The following is a 19,319-nucleotide window of genomic DNA, read 5'->3' as shown; positions in this document are numbered from 1 at the left end:
TATGAGGGGGGAGGTGGTGGTGCAAAAAGGGGAAGGCATGTCAAAAATTTTTTTTAAGCTCTGAGTAGGAACTTGTGGTTTTTTATTTTGGCTCATGAGGGGCATACAAATTTGAATGATAGTATTTTGTATTCATTTTGCCACCATATTTGAAAGAAAACTAGGCTTCCAAACTACATGTTTTCTTTAAAAAATCTGCAAAATTGCATCGTTTGTCACAAAACAGAAATTGTCCTTTGACACATGATGTGCGACGAACTCTTCCATCAGAAAAATAAATAAATAAATAAATAACGAAATATGAGCTTAAAATAGTGACATTTCACCAAAATCACTTTACTCTGTGTCTCTTTTAAAATTTGGCAAAAAATAAAAAATAAACTATTTGCCCAAACTACCCAGCATGCAAGACAAGAGTGAAAAAAACAAGCCTGTTTTCAAATCCAGGATTTTGTCTTCAACTTTTTCCTTTTAATTATCAAAATAACTTATTTATGGTGGAGGGAGGGTCATGCATTTTCCGCCAGTCACTCAGGGAGGAAAAATGTTTATAGCTTTGGGGAAAGTCAAAATTTAAAAAATGAATGAATGAATAAAAAACAAATAAAAAAGGAAGTCACACCTCAGCCACTCTCCTCGCCTGTTAACTAAAGAACAGTCATTGCCATGATATCATGACTGTGATACCCTCGAATATCTGCCGTGTTGCAGTTCCTGACTGTGACCACTGGAGGGCAGTGAACACTCATATTTAAATGGTACAAAGGTGCTATTTGTTTGAAATCAGATAATCTTCTTCCATATATTTTTAATTCTTTCTTTTACATAATTTCTGAAGATCAAGTCACAACCACAACATTAAAATATGGCTGTATGTATGTCTGCCTACGTCCTATAAGACTGTTTGTAGCGGTTTATTTTGAAAGGAAAAACCGGAAGTGTTGTTCTCGTTACCCGGCAGACTTGACAACCTCCCTGAGAGGCGCAGCGTTTCCTTCATCCAGAGTTTGCCGACAAACTTAAAACCATTTTTCGCTCTGGTCTGAGGTCTCTTTATGTAGCATAAATGCCGAAACTTCCGCCCAAAGCTCCGGGTTTCGTCGCCGTCTTCGTCTACGTTCATTGGTGAGTCATGAAAACAACTTTAAAGTTTTTTTGCATTACAAATGTGTCGCGTCTCCTTCCGATTATTACGGCAGCTGCACCGTTACATTCACCGCACACTAACCCAGTTCCGCTATGGTCACGTTTAACATTTATATACACTCCTCAGAGTTGATACATCCATTATTAATAACTGATACAGACCTAATATTGATTAAGACACAGTTGTCACCACAGCAGCCTGTGTGACTGTGTGTAGTTATAGTAACATCCATGCTGTGTCGAGTTTTGCTTCCTGCTTTTCAAAACTTCCTCTGCTGGTGTAAAAGAAGCAGAAGGGAAACTCCGTTTGGTCCTGTGACTGAGGATATTTCAGTCAGCTGTTAGATCATCACTTTGTTTTTGAAAAATACATGAATAAAGCTGTCATCACGGCACACTGCTTTTAGTAGTATTCCTAAATTGTGTAATGCAAATGGTATGTTTTCTCATGCTTTATTCGTTTAACATTAGCTTTGTTGGATTGTCATGGTTGTTTTAGACCATAAACAAAGGTCCACAACAACTTTACATATGTGACAGTGCACAAAACAATTCACATATAACACTAAACAAAATTACAGGACTTGACTAAAACATTGACACAGACAAACAAGCAAGCTCCTGGTAGTGCAATAATTAAGATGTATACTATTTCATGATTTAATATGGTATGTATCACCAGTTTGGGGCTGAATTTTGCTCCAATTACCTGATGATTAGACTAAGTATTTACACAATACTATACACTAACATTTGTAAGTTTCCATACACACATTATATGAGCATTAAAAGGAATAGATCCCAGGAAGAACAATATTCTTACCATGCATGAAGTTCATTACAGTGTATGAATCATATTGTATAGGTCAACTTTTCTTGTAGTCTTACTTTGAAAACATGAAAATATAATTAGCGTACTGACAATTAGTAAATGCAGATGGAGTAGAAACAATTAGTCGTTTTTTCAACTAGGACACAAAATGGGCAAGTATTTTTTAAGTGATTTATTATGTAAGATGTTCAAGCAAAAATGTCAATCACTTTCTGGTTGTAGCGTCTTGCAGTGTGAAGAGTGGCTGTTTTTTTTTTTTATTATATCGAACTGAATATGTTCGGATTTTGGACTGTTGATTGGACTGGGAAACTGACATTTTTTTTATTGATTTCAGGAATTTCATAAACAAAACGATTGAAAGATTGATAGAAAAAATAATTTGTTGATTAATCGCGAAAGAAATTAGTCCTGACTTGGGGCCTCTCTGCATTTCTTCTGGTTGTTCATTTTTAACAGTCACTGCCTTTATATCCGGTTACAGGAGCAAGACTTTCAAAAAGCAGTTGGAATGAATAGAGTTCATTGATGATAGCCCAGGGGTCAGAGGTCATAGATCAGTGTTTCCTGATAGATAAGTGTGCTGGAGCCTATCCCAGCTGACATGGTTGAGAGTCAGGGTACTCCCTGGACAGGTCACCAGACTATCACAGGGCTGACACATAGAGACAGACAACCATTCACACTCACATTCACACCTATGGACAATTTAGAGTCACCAATTAACCTGCATGTCTTTGGACTGTGGGAGGAAGCCAGAGTACCCAGAGAAAACCCATGCTGACACCTGGAGAAAAATGCAAACTCCTCATATATCATTATATCTTAATGTACTTGTCGGTGAATTATTTTAATTATAGGCACTCGAAGATGAGATGTGTACATGATCACAGCGGAGTATTCTATCTGTCCCCCTCCAGCTAGGCGATGGACGGGCAGCAGATCCAGGTGAGCGACGAAGAGCCCAAAGTCCTGCGAGAAGAGACCCGGAGAAGGAGAAGAAAGAAAGCCATCACCTCGTCCTCCTGCACCTCCATGGATCAGATCACTGTTGAGTTCGTCCTGCCCACTGCGACGCGTGGTGGGAACAGCCCCGACACTCTGCTGCTGGAGGTCGCTGGAAACTGGACGGTGGAACAGGTAATGTACTGATGATTCATTATGGATGTTAAAATATTGCTTATAGTGTCTTTACGCAAACATTATATTCTGTTGTCTTGCAGGTGAAAGCTCAGGTGTGGCTAAAGGCGGTGACTCTGAACCTCTGTCCTGACTTCTACCAGCGGTATTCTCCTGATCACTGCATCCTGCTCTATCAGAAGAAAGGCAACATATGCGAGATCTACGACAAGCACCAAGTCTTCCAGACGCTGGACTGCATCCGTTACTGGAGAGGTACACCAACCAGTGACAGAACATGTAGTCAAAAGAGTTATTCTGTTGTGATGATGTCAAACACAACTGTTGTGTTTTTAAAAAAGCCCTGAAGAAAGACGTGGGGCGGATCCAGTTGGCTCCCCGTCCGCAGCCCTCAGATGAGTCCCTGCAGTACCAGCGCTACTTAAACTACCTGATCGGCTACGACGTGACAGATGTCAGCAATGTGCACGACGACGAGCTGGAGTTTACCCGCAGGAAGCTGCTGACACCAAGACGCATCGAGCTGTCTGACCGCGATGCAAAACTCTACTCCATGGACCCCTGGGTGACCCGCAAGCCGCTGCCTGACCATCTCCTCAGCAAGGTGTGTGTTGAGCTCACCAATAAACAGTTTGTTTAGTGTTTTGAGTTGCACTCTTTTTACATTTTCTGGTTCATTTGTACCTCCTGCAGGTCAGTAACGGTCACATCCTGGTGGTGATCCACATCAGCACAGCCAGCCAGACCATCAAGGTCTCCATCGATGACACGCCAGCACAGGTAGACAAATGTAGCGACGACCGCCATTCATGTTTACATCTGTTACTGTAACACTCCCTGACAGTTTTCCATCTTGTTTAGGTGTTGGTGAGCTTTTTTGCCAAGACGGCAAACAAGAGAGTTTTGCTGGGGATTCCTGACAACATGTGTGAGGCAGACTTTGTGCTACGTGTGTGTGGGAGGTATGTCAGAGGCTAAAACACACGATAACCACTCGTGCATGGAGCCAGTGTAATTCATTTCATGTTTTACAATGTACTGTCTGTTCACACAGGGAGGAGTACCTGTACGGAGATAAACCGCTGCAGAACTTCAACTGGATCCGTCAGTGTCTGAAGAACGGGGAGGAAATCCACCTGGTTCTGGAGAGGCCACCTGATACAGAGCTGGATCTGGTTCAGAAGGAGGACTGGGCACAAGTGGATGACTGCACTGGAGTCGCAGGTAACCAGTTGAATTAAGTGTCCAGTCCACATCTGGCACACCCCAAGAGCTTCTTTAAGAGGTAATAATTATCCTCTCAACTTCTCTTTCTCAGGTACCCATGAGCAGCTGACCATCGATGAGAAGGACCACGAGCGAGTGTTCACCATCTCTATGTGGGACTGTAACAGGAAGTTCAGAGTGAAGGTGCTGGGTATTGACATCCCATCCCTCCCCAAAATCCCGGAGTTTATTGTCTTCATTGAAGCCAGCATTTTCCATGGCCAGCAGCTTTTAGCCCAGGTAATCCAAAGCACACAGAAGGAAAACATCTGATGATGGTGGCTGTGATCTACTTTGATTTTAGGGCAGCTGAAGTCATCTCTGCTCCTTCTTGGGTCATTACTCCTGGCAACATTTAAAACTGATTGTTGTCAAAACAATGCTGAAGATGACCATTTTTTATATTATAGGCACATTATTGATAAATGATTATAGTCAGTGATCTTGACTTTCCTTTGATGCGTCACAATAAAGGCTTTTTTATGCTTTTAATGTGAAGTAGCAACAGTTTGAGATGTTTGGTTTGCATGTAGCTATTAATTAACACAGCTTTAATGTGGGTGTAGGAGAGTGAACAGAGAAGCTGATGTTAATGAGATAACATAAAACAGTAATGTTATATTACATGTTACTGTGTAAATCCATTGAAGGGATTTTGCTGCAGAAGTGGCAACACTAACTTGGTTTCTTTTTATGAAAGGCTTAAGGATTATAACTTTAACCTAGATTGAGCAAATCAGAACTGAGAGCCACAACAGTGAAATGTTGCTTTCATAAGCAACAATTTCAGGAAGCACTTTTGGCACAGTAGGTTTAGGACAGCAGTGACGGCAGAGTTAAACCCAAGTGGCATCATCCAAGGCAAAAAAAAATGAAGCCAACGCAGAAGTGCAAAAACCTTCTGGAGAAGTGCTCCGGAGTGAGTCAGTCCTCATAGACTCCCATGTTAAAATACTCAGTTTTACAGCAGAAATAAACATGTTTAAAGGCTGCTACAAAAAGCACTTTTGGTCTCTGTAGCTAATTTACCCCTTCATGAAACTGTACAGGGGTGACTGGTTGTATAACTCACCTGTTTAAATGTTATTAAGGCGTGAATTTATGCATAATTAAGCTTTGAGTGACAGCTTGGTGCTGTCCATTGGCAAGCTCCTGCCACGACAACAACGTTGATCAGGTATCGTAACAATTGTGTAACCCCAGACTCACAGAGTATAGGTGTAGCTGTAGCAGTCCCTTTTATCAGTGTGTTTTCAGGTCATGAAGGCAAATTGTAACATTTTGGTTGCCCGAAAAAAGTCTTGTTCAGTGTTTGGTTGTACTGTAAGACCTTTCAAGAAGTCGAACATTCAGCTTTTCCGTGAAGTACATTTTGTTTTGATAGTTTAAGTTTGTTTTTTGCTAGCAAAAATTAGCACTAGAATTAGCATTATCACAGCTTACCATAGATTGTAATGCACCATGCTAACCAAGCTAGCAGCTAACATTTGGAGTATCTCCACCCTCTCGTCCAAAAATGGTCACTTCTGGCTCCAGAAATTCTAGATGGCGACATAGTGAACTCAAGGTCCAAAAACCAGTGGGTGCCATCACGGTGGCTATGTCCATTGTTATGTACTGTACAGTCTATGGTTTAACCCTGCCTTTACTCTCTCAGGAGAGGACGTCCTCTAAAACCTTCAATGAAGAAGTGCTGTGGAACTGCTGGTTGGAGTTTAACATTAAGATCAAGGATCTGCCTAAAGGAGCACGACTCAACCTCCAGGTGAACATTTAATTCAAAGGACAGGTGTAGTAGAGAAGAATTAAAGAACTCTGAATTCTTGGTCTTTGTACTCTGTAACTAGCTGTTATTGCTCTGCCCATTTAACCTCTCAGGTGAGCTGCGGGAAGCAGCCCTTGACACCAAACTCCAAGGGAGCCTCAGCCTACCAGGATAGTACAGCAGGGACAGGCAGCCATGATGGTGAGGTCTACTAACATTTAAGTGCCAACTGTATCTTGCTGACAATGGTTAGAGCAAGCCTGTATCCATTCGTCTGTCCATCTTTCAGGTAAAACCAAGAGCCGACTTCTGTACTACGTCAACTTGCTGCTGATCGACCACCGCTCTCTGCTGCGCCAGGGTGAGTTCATCCTCCACATGTGGAAAATGCCAGAGAAGAGCGAAGAGAGCAGCAGCAGCATAAACGCAGACAAGCTCACCTCAGCCACCAACCCAGACAAGGCCTCTGCCATGGCCATCGCCATCCTACTAGACAAGTACTGCTACCCTGTGGTGCTGCCCAAGAGTCGAGATGTGGGCCGGGACGTCGGGGCCGGAAGTGAGGAGGCAGAGGGAGGAGAAAGAGGTCAGAGAGAGATGCCGAATCACCTGAAGAAACAGTTTGAAGCTATCGTGGCCACCGACCCCCTGCATCCTCTCAGTCCTGAGGACAAAGAGCTGCTGTGGCACTTCAGACATGAGTGTATGCGTGACCCCAGGTACTTATTTTATTCTAAAGAAAATGGACTACAAAGTGTTGTATCATCACTGCTTTTGCTGTTCCTGGATATTCACTTTAGCCTCTTCCTATACTCAGGGCTTACCCAAAGCTTCTGGGTTCAGTCAGGTGGGGGAAACAGGAAGATGTTTTGGCAATACACCGTCTACTGGAGCGCAGCAGCGCGTGGGACAGCAGGTAAGAGCGCCTTCACACTGCAGCTATACGTCTTGAGGAGGTTCAGCGTCCCTTCACCTGTCGACATGTTGTTCCCGTTCAGTGGTCTGGATGTTGGTCTGGCCATGCAGCTGCTCGACTGTCACTACTCAGACGCTCAGGTTCGCTCTATGGCTGTCAGGAAGCTGGAGACTTTGGGAGATGATGATGTGCTCAGATACCTTCTGCAGCTCGTACAAGTGAGTATGTTCTATTCTTTCTTTTTAAGGCTGATGAGGCACCTCTTCCAGTAACTCTGCTGTTCCACCTGATTCACAGTTACACTATTTCACAAGCTCGCGGGGAGAGGCAGCTCAGCAGATACATGCTGCGTGTTTGTCTTCTGATGTGTTTCCATAGTTGACTCTGTGGTTAACTTTGCATGAGCAGTATGAATTTTGAGCAGAGGCCAACAAAGGGCCGTTTGGTCTGATAGGAAAATGACTCCTACCTTCACAGTATACTGTTGTCTCTGTGTCCTTTGAGCTTTAGTTATATGTGGAGGGTGTCCTTCTAAAATATATTCCAAGCTATACATGTAGAGAAATACTACTGCCTAATATTCAGGGTATTATAGATTGTTCCTGAAAGAGTGACAACTTGCTCTGCAAAGGAGTTACACTGTCATTTAAATATGTCTCCGGGAGGCATTCTGTTTTCGTGTTGTCTGTTACTCAAGAACGCCCTGAGGGAATTTCTTCAACAAACGTTAAACTGATTAGATTTTGGTGATCAAAGGTCACTGTGACCTTGCATCTGTCTCATTCTCATAAATGCAATATCTCAACAACACCTTGAGGAAATTTCCTGAAATTTGGCACAAATATCCACTTGGACTCACGCTCCTTTGCCCAAACCTGTATTTTTTTTTTTTTTTTTGGCAAGCTTACCCAAACACACATATTGAAGCAGGCAAGACTAGCCTTCAGTGGATGCACCCCAAACATTTCAGAGCAGAATATACTGCTTATTTTTCAAAATTTTGAAACCTGATTTTATTTGTTGGAGGTTTTTCAAGCATTAACATTTGGCTGGATTGTTAATAACACATATTTCCATTGTATGACAGAACATATTTAACATTTAACATATATATTCTTTAAGTCTGGGTAAAATCAGATATTATTTTAAGATAATATTGTAGTCATTTTATTCAAAAAGCACAGAGCCCTGTAGGTGATATTTTTTGTTTTGGCTGCACAAGTTAATCATCCTTTGGGAACAAGTTGATTATCTTGTATGCACAAGTTAGCCTATTATCTGGTTGGCACAACAAAAAATCACCTTTCAGCACTTTGGGGGCTCTGTAGTACAATAAGTAATGGATTAATCAGTGATAAAAAAAAATAGTAGTTGCTTCCCTTGTCCTCGATATAGAAACACTTCATTCAAGACATTGTTCTACTGCAGAAGCCTGAATTGCAGTAAAATGTTTGCAATTCTCAGGTCACGTGATCATACCATTAAATATAGTTTACAGTTTATCTGCACTGCTGCTCGTCTTCATCACTCCTTTTTCTGCCGTCTGTCTGGCTGGCTACACCTCTGACCCGTTGAACCGCTTTCTGCTTCCTTCACTTAACATTTGAATTGCAGTCCTGTGTGAGCACAATGAGCTCTTTATTTTCCCTGCACTTCCTGCACCACTGTTTGCCTCATCACTCTGTAACCTCTGAACTCAGTCTGTTAAAGATACCCTGTGAACATTTTTTTGTTTGTTTTGTAAATTTTGTGTGTCCCTGTTCTCTTGAAACATTTCTATGCACTTCCTACCTCACCCACATTTTTAAAAAATTGTTCCACAACATATTGTATGTGGCTTTGTTTACATCAGCTTCATCTCCTTGTTGTCTGTTCTGTTGGCAAACACATTGTCAGTTAAATCACAATTTACAAAATAACTTAATCTCCAGTAAGTCCAGTTTATTTACATATTTCCACTATAAAGCAAGGAGTGTATTCCGGGGGGTTGAATGGGTTTCATGTGACAGCATTTTTGTGTGTGTGTGTCCTGCAGGCAGTCAAGTTTGAGCCCTACCATGACAGTGCCCTGGTCAGGTTCCTGTTGAAGAGAGCACTGAGGGTAATCAGGACTAACAACTGTATCTGTTTCTTACACTGTCTTACAGTGTTGCCATTCCACCTGATGCTAGCTGCAGAAAGTCATTATGATTGACATTTACAGTTAAGTTTTTCTCCTTTTTTTTCTTTTCTCTCCACAGAGTAAGCGCATCGGCCATTTTCTCTTCTGGTTCCTACGGAGTGAGATCGCCCAGTCAATGCATTACCAGCAGAGATATGCTGTCCTGCTGGAGGCCTACCTCAGAGGCTGTGGTGAAGACATGCTGCAGGACTTTAGGAAACAGGTGAGACAAGTCATGTCTTGTACACGACTCCTTGAACAAAATGGTGTGTGTAGTTTCGGCTTGGATGATATCAAGGTACTACAATATACTGAGGTGTTTAGAAATCCCAAAGGTATGATTTTCAGAACTGTCAAGAGTACACATGCTACTCTTTTTATTAAACTGATACGGAGATGCTGTGTTAAGGTGATGTATTGCAGTGCACAGCACACGCCACCAGAGGTCAGTCTCTACTGGTGGAACAGGCAGCTGAGCTGAGAAAGATGGCAGAGAGTGGCAGGGATAACGTTCAGGGAGCTGTAAAAAAAAAATTAAACCCAGCAAGACTTGTCTATGTAGGCTAATTGCATTTTGGAAACACAGCACTGTAAACAATGACATACAAGCTACAGTGATTTCTATTACTAGTAGCTCAGCCTTTATGTTTTTTTTTCTTACATAAGTGACATCATATACTGTATACCCCTGAAAAAACAGATGCCGCCCAAGCCTAATGTAGATTTGAACTAAAACACAGTTCAGATTTACAGTCTGTCAGCTCTGTCAGTAACTGACATGATGAACTGATGCTCTCCAGGTGGAGATGACGGAGGCTCTGCAGAAAGTGACCCGTGAGATGAAGGCCATGTCCGCCGAGAAGTACGATATTACTGCACAAGGTGAGGAGGAGAAGTGAAACTTTGAAGCCATCCTGCTGCTCTGTAGCAAACCACTGATACTAACCTGCTATATTCAGTTCCCGTAGCTTATCTGTGAGTTTTGAAATTAAGACAAAAATTATTTTCTAATAAGCACAATATCTACATTCTATGGAGCAATTTCCTCTCCATACTGCACGAGTTCCTGCCTTAAATGTAGGTGTTAAGGACTAGAGGATTCAAATAAAACATATCTCCGTGTACTGAAGCTAAGCTGCATGTGTATGTGTGTTTTGTGCACTTGACAGTGGTGTTTCAGTTGCGTCAGAAGCTGGAGGCACTGCAGTCATCTGGTCTGCCGGAGAGTTTCAGAGTCCCTTACGATCCTGGACTAAGAGCTGGAGCCCTGATGGTGAGGGAACACAAACACACACACACACACACACTGGCAGTTAATCTGCCTTCACATGGAATCAAGCAAACATCAAAGCAGGTACCATTTTAGTTGACGATAGCAGGACAGTTAAATTAGGTGAGGCCAGCACACAAGAAGAAAATGTAGGTGATCTGGTCAGTTATTGGACATTACTGGAATAATCACATGAAATTAGGAACATGAAATAATTTCATTAAATGTATTTTATTCCTTTCTTTGTAAACAGTGCAGTTTCACCATTGCAACATATCGTCATGCATGTTTCATTTTAACATCTTGCCGTTCCGAGTGTTAGTCTTTCGTGTGCCATCTGGAAATTATTGTCTATCGTCTGTCTGCTGTTGCCTGATTCTATGTGAATGCGGCATTAGGGCTGCAGGATATGAGTAAAATACGCAATAACATGTACTCAGTTCTGCCTTTCTGCTGCTTTCAGTTTCCGGCTGCTAAGATACAACAAATTGCCTGTTGAATTACTAATGATTGTTACATTTTAAAGTGTAGTTTTCTAATGATACTCTCTTTCACCTAACTCAAAAAATCCCTGAGTGCAGTATCACAGTCTTGCATGATGTGTTTCCCTAGCAAGTTGACATTGCAATGACAGTAAAAACTATATATTGTGCAGCCCTATAGCAGTGGAGAAAACTATACACACTCATACCCAGGTGTCTGCAAGTAGAAAGCCAATAATAAGTTAAACGTGAAACCAGTTTCACGAGTGAAATAAACAATAATTGAAAGTGGACATATGAATAACTATATCACAGAATTTCAAGACAAATACTGTTCATGCACGTTCAGATCGAGCAGTGTAAAGTGATGGCATCTAAGAAGAAGCCCCTGTGGCTGCAGTTTAAAAGGGCCGACCCCAGCACTCTCTCCAAAGACCCCATCGGCATCATCTTCAAAGACGGCGATGACCTCAGACAGGATATGCTCATCCTGCAGGTGAGCCGCAGCACAGTCTCTAACACAGAAGTTAGAAGATTATTGCAGACAGACTCTTGAAAAGACTCATTTACCTCTTGTGTTCAGATTCTGCTGATCATGGAGTCGATCTGGGAGACTGAATCACTGGATCTCTGTCTGTTACCGTACGGCTGCATCTCCACTGGAAACAGAATAGGTCAGTTATTCAACTGGACTGGAAACTGGATGGAAAACAAATATTACAGTCATTCTGTGAGATTTACCCTTCCTATGTCTTTATTGTTTTATCATTGTAGGTATGATAGAGATTGTGAAGGATGCCACCACCATAGCTAACATCCAGCAGAGTGTTGTGGGAAGCACTGGAGCTTTTAAAGATGAAATCCTTTATCAGTGGCTGCGGGACAAGTGTGTCAGTGAGGACAAGGTACACATCACGACCAGCTGTCATGAGATTCAGCACAACAGATAACATAAAAATAATCATTTGGTTAATTATATGGACTGTGGAACAGAAACATCCGTCCATCCTTTCATTCATCCATACATCCATCTACTCACAAAACATTCAGTCTCCAGCTGCACCAGCTTCTTTGTCAGATGTTAGAGGAAGTGGCAGTGCGACAGACAGGAAGGAAGCACCCCTCAGGGGTCTTCCTGTCATCACAGCATTCTACTTTTAGCTGTGACATCTGCACCACCAGTGTTGCTACAGGGGTGCAGACTTGTCACCTTTAAGTGAAAATTGTCGTTTTCACTCTGAAAGATGTCATCTGTGTGATTTGTTTAGATCTCACGAGTTTTTGAAATGTAGGGTTGGTGGGTTAGGATCTGGTGTTAGGGGTTTGAGTTGTTTTGATTATACAATTTGGATGTAAGGTCATTTCCCTGTAGACCTAATGCAAGCTAGCCTACTTGTTATTCTAATTCCCATTTCTATGTATATTGTTCCTGACATTAGCGCTCTGGGACTACTCATTTAACGTTAATAATGTTAGCATTTAGCGATTACAGCACAAGTTAAGCCAATCAGCCAAAGTGCCAACTAACTCAACGGTTAACATCAGCCCCGGATGGTTGAATTGAATTGAATTCAATTCAGTTTTATTTAGAAAGCCCAATATCACAAATCACAATTTGAAAAAAATGGTAGAAACCACAGGAATGCCTCCGTGCCAGCTATAGCTGTAGCCGTGGCCTAAAGAGGTACACATCTGCATTTCCTGGCTGCAAGGTCATTAATAAGGTCATTAAGCGGCAGTAGCTCAGTCCATAGGGACTTGGGTTGGGAACCAGAGGGTTGCCTGTTCAAGTCCCCGTACTGGACCAAATATGGAGCATGGACTGGTAGCTGGAGAGGTGCCATTCACCTCCTGGGCACTGCCGAGGTGCCCTTGAACAAGGCACCGAACCCCCCAACCAGTTGGGGCGCCTGACCAAGGCAGCCCCCTTACTCTGACATCTCTTCACTTTGTGCATGTGTGTGTATTTTGGACCTGTGTGTTAATGACAAAAGAGTGAAAAATTGCCCTCAAGGGGATTAATAAAGTATATAAAAATTTTTTAAAAAAAATAAAATATATATATATATAACAGCTGAACGAGTTCTGCATTGATGCTAAAGACAGCAAAACCACCAAGACGTTCCTGTTTGTTGTTTTGATGAGCTTAATTTTAGAAAACTCAGCAGGGGCAACTGACTGTATTAATAAATGAAGCTTTGTGTTAGCTCATGCAGGACAGGGAAGTCATACACCCCAGCTGTAATCAGCTGACAGCCAGCTGATTGGATCATTGTTTGCTATGAGTCACACACCTTTCACAGCCCATTTAAATATGGCTTCCTGTTCACTTATCACTGCTACACCCATGCTGCCACACACTGTTGCCGCTGCTGCTGGCAAAGCTTTACCTCCACCACCCCAGCCTCCACCTTTCTAATTCAGAGCCCTAACATCGCTCTAAGGTCAAAATGGTATTTAATGTCTTGCTTGGTCTCACTCTTCTGTACCCAGGGGGTTTTCTGCATTGCACTCCCTGTTTGGTCATAGCATGCCGCTTGGGAGCACCTCAAGAGAGGAGCCTGCAGCGCCAAGCACAACTGTATTTCCTTTTTGTTGCAATAAAAAGTTAAATCTATGACAAGAGTGTTCCAATCTGAACTGCAATAATAACCCTAAAACTGGGTGGACTGCTCTGTTCGGTGCCTCCTCCAGCCCTGGTGCCCTATGCACAAAGTGATGCATGTGCCCATAGCTGACAGCAGTAAATGATGGCATGGAAAATTAGCCAGAAAGGTGATTTATCATGTGACGAACAGTTTCTCTCGGTCTTTGTAGTTCCAGCAGGCTGTGGAGAGGTTCCTGTACTCCTGTGGTGGCTACTGTGTGGCTACCTACGTCCTGGGTATTGGGGATCGCCACAATGACAACATCATGATCACTGAATCTGGTAAGGACGTTTTTGGTCTGCACTTTCATCTCACTGTAGGACAAACGAATATATTTAAATATAATATATATAATATATATATATAATATTTTTAAGCAAGTTCTTATGAAAATATTGATAAGTCTCAATAAATGTTTTCATTTTGTTCATCCACATCTACAATTTAATGTTTTTTTGCCACCCTAAATAGCTATAAATAGACTGAACTAGACGATCTAAATTTCAATGTTGAACAAAATTCCTGTCCAGTAGGTTTCACTTGTAGTTTTGAAATCAAATACTTCAATTAAACTGCCACGTTCTGTTTTTTAGATTTATTTAGCAGTTATTGAAACACATCCCATGCGGCCTTCAGGAAATACTGAAAGCTCCTTTGTGTTCCTGCAGGGAATCTCTTCCACATCGACTTTGGTCACATCCTGGGGAATTACAAGAGTTTCATGGGAATCAGTAAGGAGTGGGTCCCCTTTGTGCTCACACCTGACTTCCTATACGTCATGGGAACATCAGGAAAGAAAAGTAGCCCCAACTTCCAGAAATTCCAGGTGCAGTAAATGGGATTTTTTTTTTTTTTTTGACGTAAATACACAAAATCCTCCACACTTCGGGGTGGAGCTCGGTTCATACACATGAACAGATCAGATGCATTGACAGATGCACAAATATCCATCAGCCATTCTTTAAACATTAAATAAGTCAGAAAGGTCAACCTATATGAGATTTATTTGCAGAAATCAGATAGTAACCAAGTTACGATAATCCCATAGCTAGAGTATAGCCACTGTTGGCGTGATGTCACCTCCAATGGGACAAATTGAATGTTAGATCTCCTGCATTCGTGTGTATGAACAATACAGTCTGTATGCATTACACATCTGTCATCTCCATCTCAGGACGTGTGTGTGAAGGCTTACCTCGCCCTTCGACACCACACCAACCTGCTCATCATCCTCTTTTCCATGATGCTGATGACCGGTAAGACTCCCTTCATTGTAAAACACAAAGCCTTTTGTGTTTTGTGCCCTTTTGCAGCAGCATTATTAAAATCATGTCCTTTTCCTCCTGTGTCACACTCACACAACACTGAGAGTTTTGGCTTGGTTTAAAATGTAATTTTAGTTTTTAGATTTACACTATTGTCATATCAAACTTGCTGACTAAGTCATTCAGTGCAACCTTTTTTATTTTTGTCTGTCAAAACAATAAATACTGATAGATGTTCACACATTCACACTTATTTTTCGGCTGTTAACAGGAATGCCCCAACTGACTAGTAAGGAGGATATTGAGTACATCCGCGAGGCGCTGACTGTCGGCCGCAGCGAGGACGAGGCGCAGCGTCACCTACTGGACCAGATAGAGATCTGCAGGGAAAAAGGCTGGATGGTTCAGATCAACTGGTTTGTTCATCTGGTGCTGGGGATCAAGCAGGGGGTGGAGAAACGGTCTACTTAAGACTCTGTATCACTGAGGAAAGATTAAGATTTGAGGGTTTTCCTCTTAGGATTTTTACTTAAGGCATTTCTGTTTTTTATTTGATGTAAATAAGAGTCTTAAAGGAAGGCTCCAACAGAAGACTGAAAAGTCTAGAAAGCTATAAAAATGATCACACATTTTTGTTTATAAAGATTTTTAATTTTAGACCACAGGTCATCTCAAATATGAAGACATTTTAATGAAGAAGATTAATAAGGTCAGAATTATAACTAAGAGATGGCATGTGACCATCCTGTCAATACCAGTCATTTCAACTGTGGTAAAAGGCTGAAAAAGTCTGCAAGAGAGATTATGACACTGCATGTCTGCAGACTTGGCACCAAGATGCATAAATGCTGAATTAAATGTAATTATATTCTATGGTCAGGAGACGTAGAGCAGAAAATAATTTCCACAGGAGCGACTGTTGTCATTGCACTGCTTCAACCAAGTCAAACATTTACACCAAAATCAGTAGCATTTATAGGAGGTTTTTTTCTCTTTTGCCTAACTAATTGTTATGGCAATCATTGCATAAGTCTTTCCCTTTTCACAGACATTTTAAGGTGTTTCTTTGATTAAAAACAGTTTGCTATCTGCTTAACCACCCCAAACAGTTGATGATAATGATTTTGGTTAAATAAGGAACCCTTTCAAAATAAAAAACAGAGAGGAAACCCTTTTTTACATGAGCAAGGAAATGGATCTCTACACCCTCTATTTGTATCCTTTGACAAACCACTTCCTGTTCCTAATTGTCTCATTCAAAGCCATGTCCTGCTGAGGACACACATTTCCTTCACATTGTCTTATTTTTAAACCTTAGTACATGTTACACTGTTTATTGGATTATCGTCCAAAGCTGTTAGATTTAATATTAAAGAGAGAGTCTGTTAAAAAATGTTCATTATTCAAAACATTTTGTTATACTGGATATAGATAGCTTCATCAATAACTATTTAATGAGTCTGAGATTGATAATAATATAATACTGACGAAGCGTGAGAGTTTTATTATTTATATCATTAACAATCTTTTTATTTGCACTGATTGTTAAGGAATACTGCACTAAGATGTCCAGGTGCTCCTGAAATTTAAATTCCAAAACATATATTAAAGGTCAAATTTAATGAAGTTAATATATAACTACTGTAAAAGACTGTTAAAGGCTGTACGTTCTGGCTTGCTGGTGATATTCAGCACATGCTGGTCAGTGCTGGAGTCACTTATTGAATAGTGGAACATGTAAATTATTTCTTTGTCTACTGCCAAATGATTTGGAACATTTCAATTACATCATAAATTTTAAAACCTGTATGTGAGGTCATAGTTTCAAGCAAAGTAAAATCCCATACAAGCCAAATTTGATAGAATGCAACAAGTTCATAATGAACACATCTCTCAATAAGGTTTTGTTGAAATGAATCCTGACAAACGTATGAGATGGCAGCTGGAGACTGAAGCAGGTTAAAGCTGGGATAGGCAGTTTTATTTTGGCTTCATAGGGCAGAAATCCCACAATAGCCTTTAAACATGTTGTAATTCAAGTTGACTGAGGGAAAACGGCTGCACCTCCTCTTGGCTCTGTTTTCAGGCTTTAGAAAATCTAGCCCATAATGGGAGACCGTGGCCAATGGCAGGTCATTTCAGAGAGAGAGCATTCCTATTGGCTGTTCTACAAATGTAGATTTGTTTACACTTCCCTTCAGATGGTGAAAGCCTGATTCAGTGACAGAGAGCCAACAGCTGCCAACTTTGCAAAGCAACCCCCTAAAAAGGAAGATGGACTTATTAAAAGAGAGTCTAAAAGAGAGTCTGACAATAAACGCATAAAAAATATGTCAATATTGGCAAAGCGTTTCAGAGAGAGAGGATATGTTGCTAATAGTTTAGCCTTCTGCTAACCAAAGCTAAAGGCTCATGGCTGCAGCTTTAAGTTCACGTTTATGTAGCTTAGGTTAGCTAGAGCCTCAAATCACAGTCTGTCCACCGGCTCACTCTCCGCCGCTACAGACCATCTCGTCGGAGGGAGAGCAGGCAGCAGCACCAATGATGGACCTATATTCAGTGATGCAAGCAACTTTACTAGCCAGTGCAAACCTCAGCTCTAGGGGATCAGACAATCCTGACTCCCCATTGGATCAGCTAACAGGTTAGACCTGGTGTTGCCGTTGGCCGCCAGCTCACTGTGACACTCTGAGCTGGAGGGTTGCACTGGCAGAATTCAAGCCGCTACTGCCATAGACCAAAGGTCCATCTCTCGAGCCACTGCCTTCTCTCCTTCCGGAGAAGCAGTCCATAGCAGCAAGGAGTGAGGAAGAGGGACTGTGATGTGGCAAGCTAGATATAATGAAACAAGATTAAAAAATAAACCCGTGTATGGAAAACACTGGGTTATTGTATGAAGTGCGTACCCATGCCCTTGGTCATCTTGTAGGAGGGGCTTAGGAAAGGGAGGAAAGAGCTGCATGGGGAGGGTGCATTTTCAAATTCTGCCAGTATTTGTTGCCTTTACTTTATCAGATTTCTGCCAACCGCACCTTTGGGAGACAACATAAAACAAAAACCACAGTTAAATTCTGGAGTGTATTGATCATCACAGATTGTAGATATATAGGAAATGGATCAGATATTCTGTCACACTTTATGAGCATAAGTTATTTCCCAGTTGGAAATGAAAGCTACAGTAAGCATCAGAAGTTTGAAAATCAGTATTTTTTTAAACTTTTTTTTTTGTCAGAAAAACATTTTGTAATAAAATCTTTTGTGACTGCAAGTGCTTTCAAAAATTGTTGGTTCTATAAATAAAATTTCTACATTATTGTATCAGACAATTAAAGTTCTGTACTCTGCGGTTTGTTTTTCACAAGTCAACTACTGCTTGTTTGCATTTCATAGATGAATAATTTACATTCCCCTTTCTCGTATCTTCCATCTGTACATGCTTGTCTCAAAAAGGCCTCTAGAAAGCAGGAATATTCTGATCCTGCCCCAGATCCAATTTGAAGCTCATTTAAACTGTGATTATTGACTTTAACCACAAGATGGAGCAACACCACAAGTTTCAACACTGACACCATATCGAGCATCTCATCCTCTCCTCCTTCGCCTCTTTATTCCATAATTTACCTCTCCCAATTCCCCTCTTCCTTCCTGTCAGTTTCCAAATCACCTCTTCCCTTCTCCCTCTTTTCCAGCACTATTTTGACAGGAAGATTTGAGTGGGTGTGAGTGTACTGCATTAAGAATACATCTCTTTCATGTCACTGTCATGTGGCTGTAAACTGCTGTATATGTCTTGATATACAGAGTGTTGAGGGTCTAAATGGATTAGATGTATAAGCCTCCTCATTCCCCACAGCTTTACGGACACTTTCTATACTCTGCTAAATGTAAGCTTTTTAGCATGCCTATAAACTGTGTGGAGGTGTATCCATGAAGTGATGGGGCTGAATAGAGCGAACCAGAACCTTGCCTCCCTTTGTTACCTGTTTCTATTTAGCATTCTTATTGTTGCAGATGCATTTGGTGATGTTTTTATCTTCGTTGCCTCTGAGTGCCAGCTAACGTTAAAAAAAAAAAAAAATGTATCTTCAAGGAATCAGATTATCTGAAAAATGAAGAAAGGCAGCTTCTTTGTTAAATCGGCCAAGAGCCCTTTGATGAAATTACATGGCTGGATTTAAATTTGTTTCTACTGTCACATGAGCTGTGCTCTAGGATTATAAAAAGGGAAAAACCATCAGCAATTATATAAAAAATGATCAAATTCACACACTGAATAAGATGTAGTCTGTAACAGAGTCATTTAAAAGAAAAAAAAAGGAAAATCTAGTGTGAACATGAATGTGTAAGATGGGATTCCAGTTCAATTACTGTTATGCAAGGGCAGTAATGCAAACTATAACAAGTGCTGACCATATTCTGTGTTTACCT

General features: G+C 41.2%; 1 protein-coding gene across 1 annotated transcript; it reads left to right on the top strand.

The window, feature by feature from the left end:
• Positions 1-965: 965 nt before the first annotated feature.
• On the top strand, positions 966-18,236 carry pik3cg (phosphatidylinositol-4,5-bisphosphate 3-kinase, catalytic subunit gamma). The gene is made up of 24 exons (XM_033615303.2): positions 966-1,125; positions 2,899-3,118; positions 3,202-3,373; positions 3,460-3,722; positions 3,812-3,898; positions 3,980-4,080; positions 4,173-4,342; positions 4,437-4,624; positions 6,042-6,149; positions 6,263-6,350; positions 6,439-6,868; positions 6,967-7,065; positions 7,148-7,283; positions 9,101-9,166; positions 9,306-9,449; positions 10,027-10,108; positions 10,396-10,499; positions 11,328-11,474; positions 11,562-11,652; positions 11,753-11,883; positions 13,796-13,907; positions 14,295-14,452; positions 14,801-14,882; positions 15,163-18,236. The coding sequence occupies exons 2-24, from the start codon at positions 2,906-2,908 to the stop codon at positions 15,360-15,362; spliced, it is 3,372 nt and encodes a 1,123-aa protein (XP_033471194.1). The 5' UTR covers positions 966-1,125; positions 2,899-2,905; the 3' UTR covers positions 15,363-18,236.
• Positions 18,237-19,319: the final 1,083 nt, after the last annotated feature.

Source organism: Epinephelus lanceolatus, chromosome 23 (assembly GCF_041903045.1).
Source record: "Epinephelus lanceolatus isolate andai-2023 chromosome 23, ASM4190304v1, whole genome shotgun sequence".
NCBI lineage: Eukaryota > Metazoa > Chordata > Actinopteri > Perciformes > Serranidae > Epinephelus > Epinephelus lanceolatus.
This window is presented reverse-complemented; position numbering and strand designations above follow the sequence as displayed.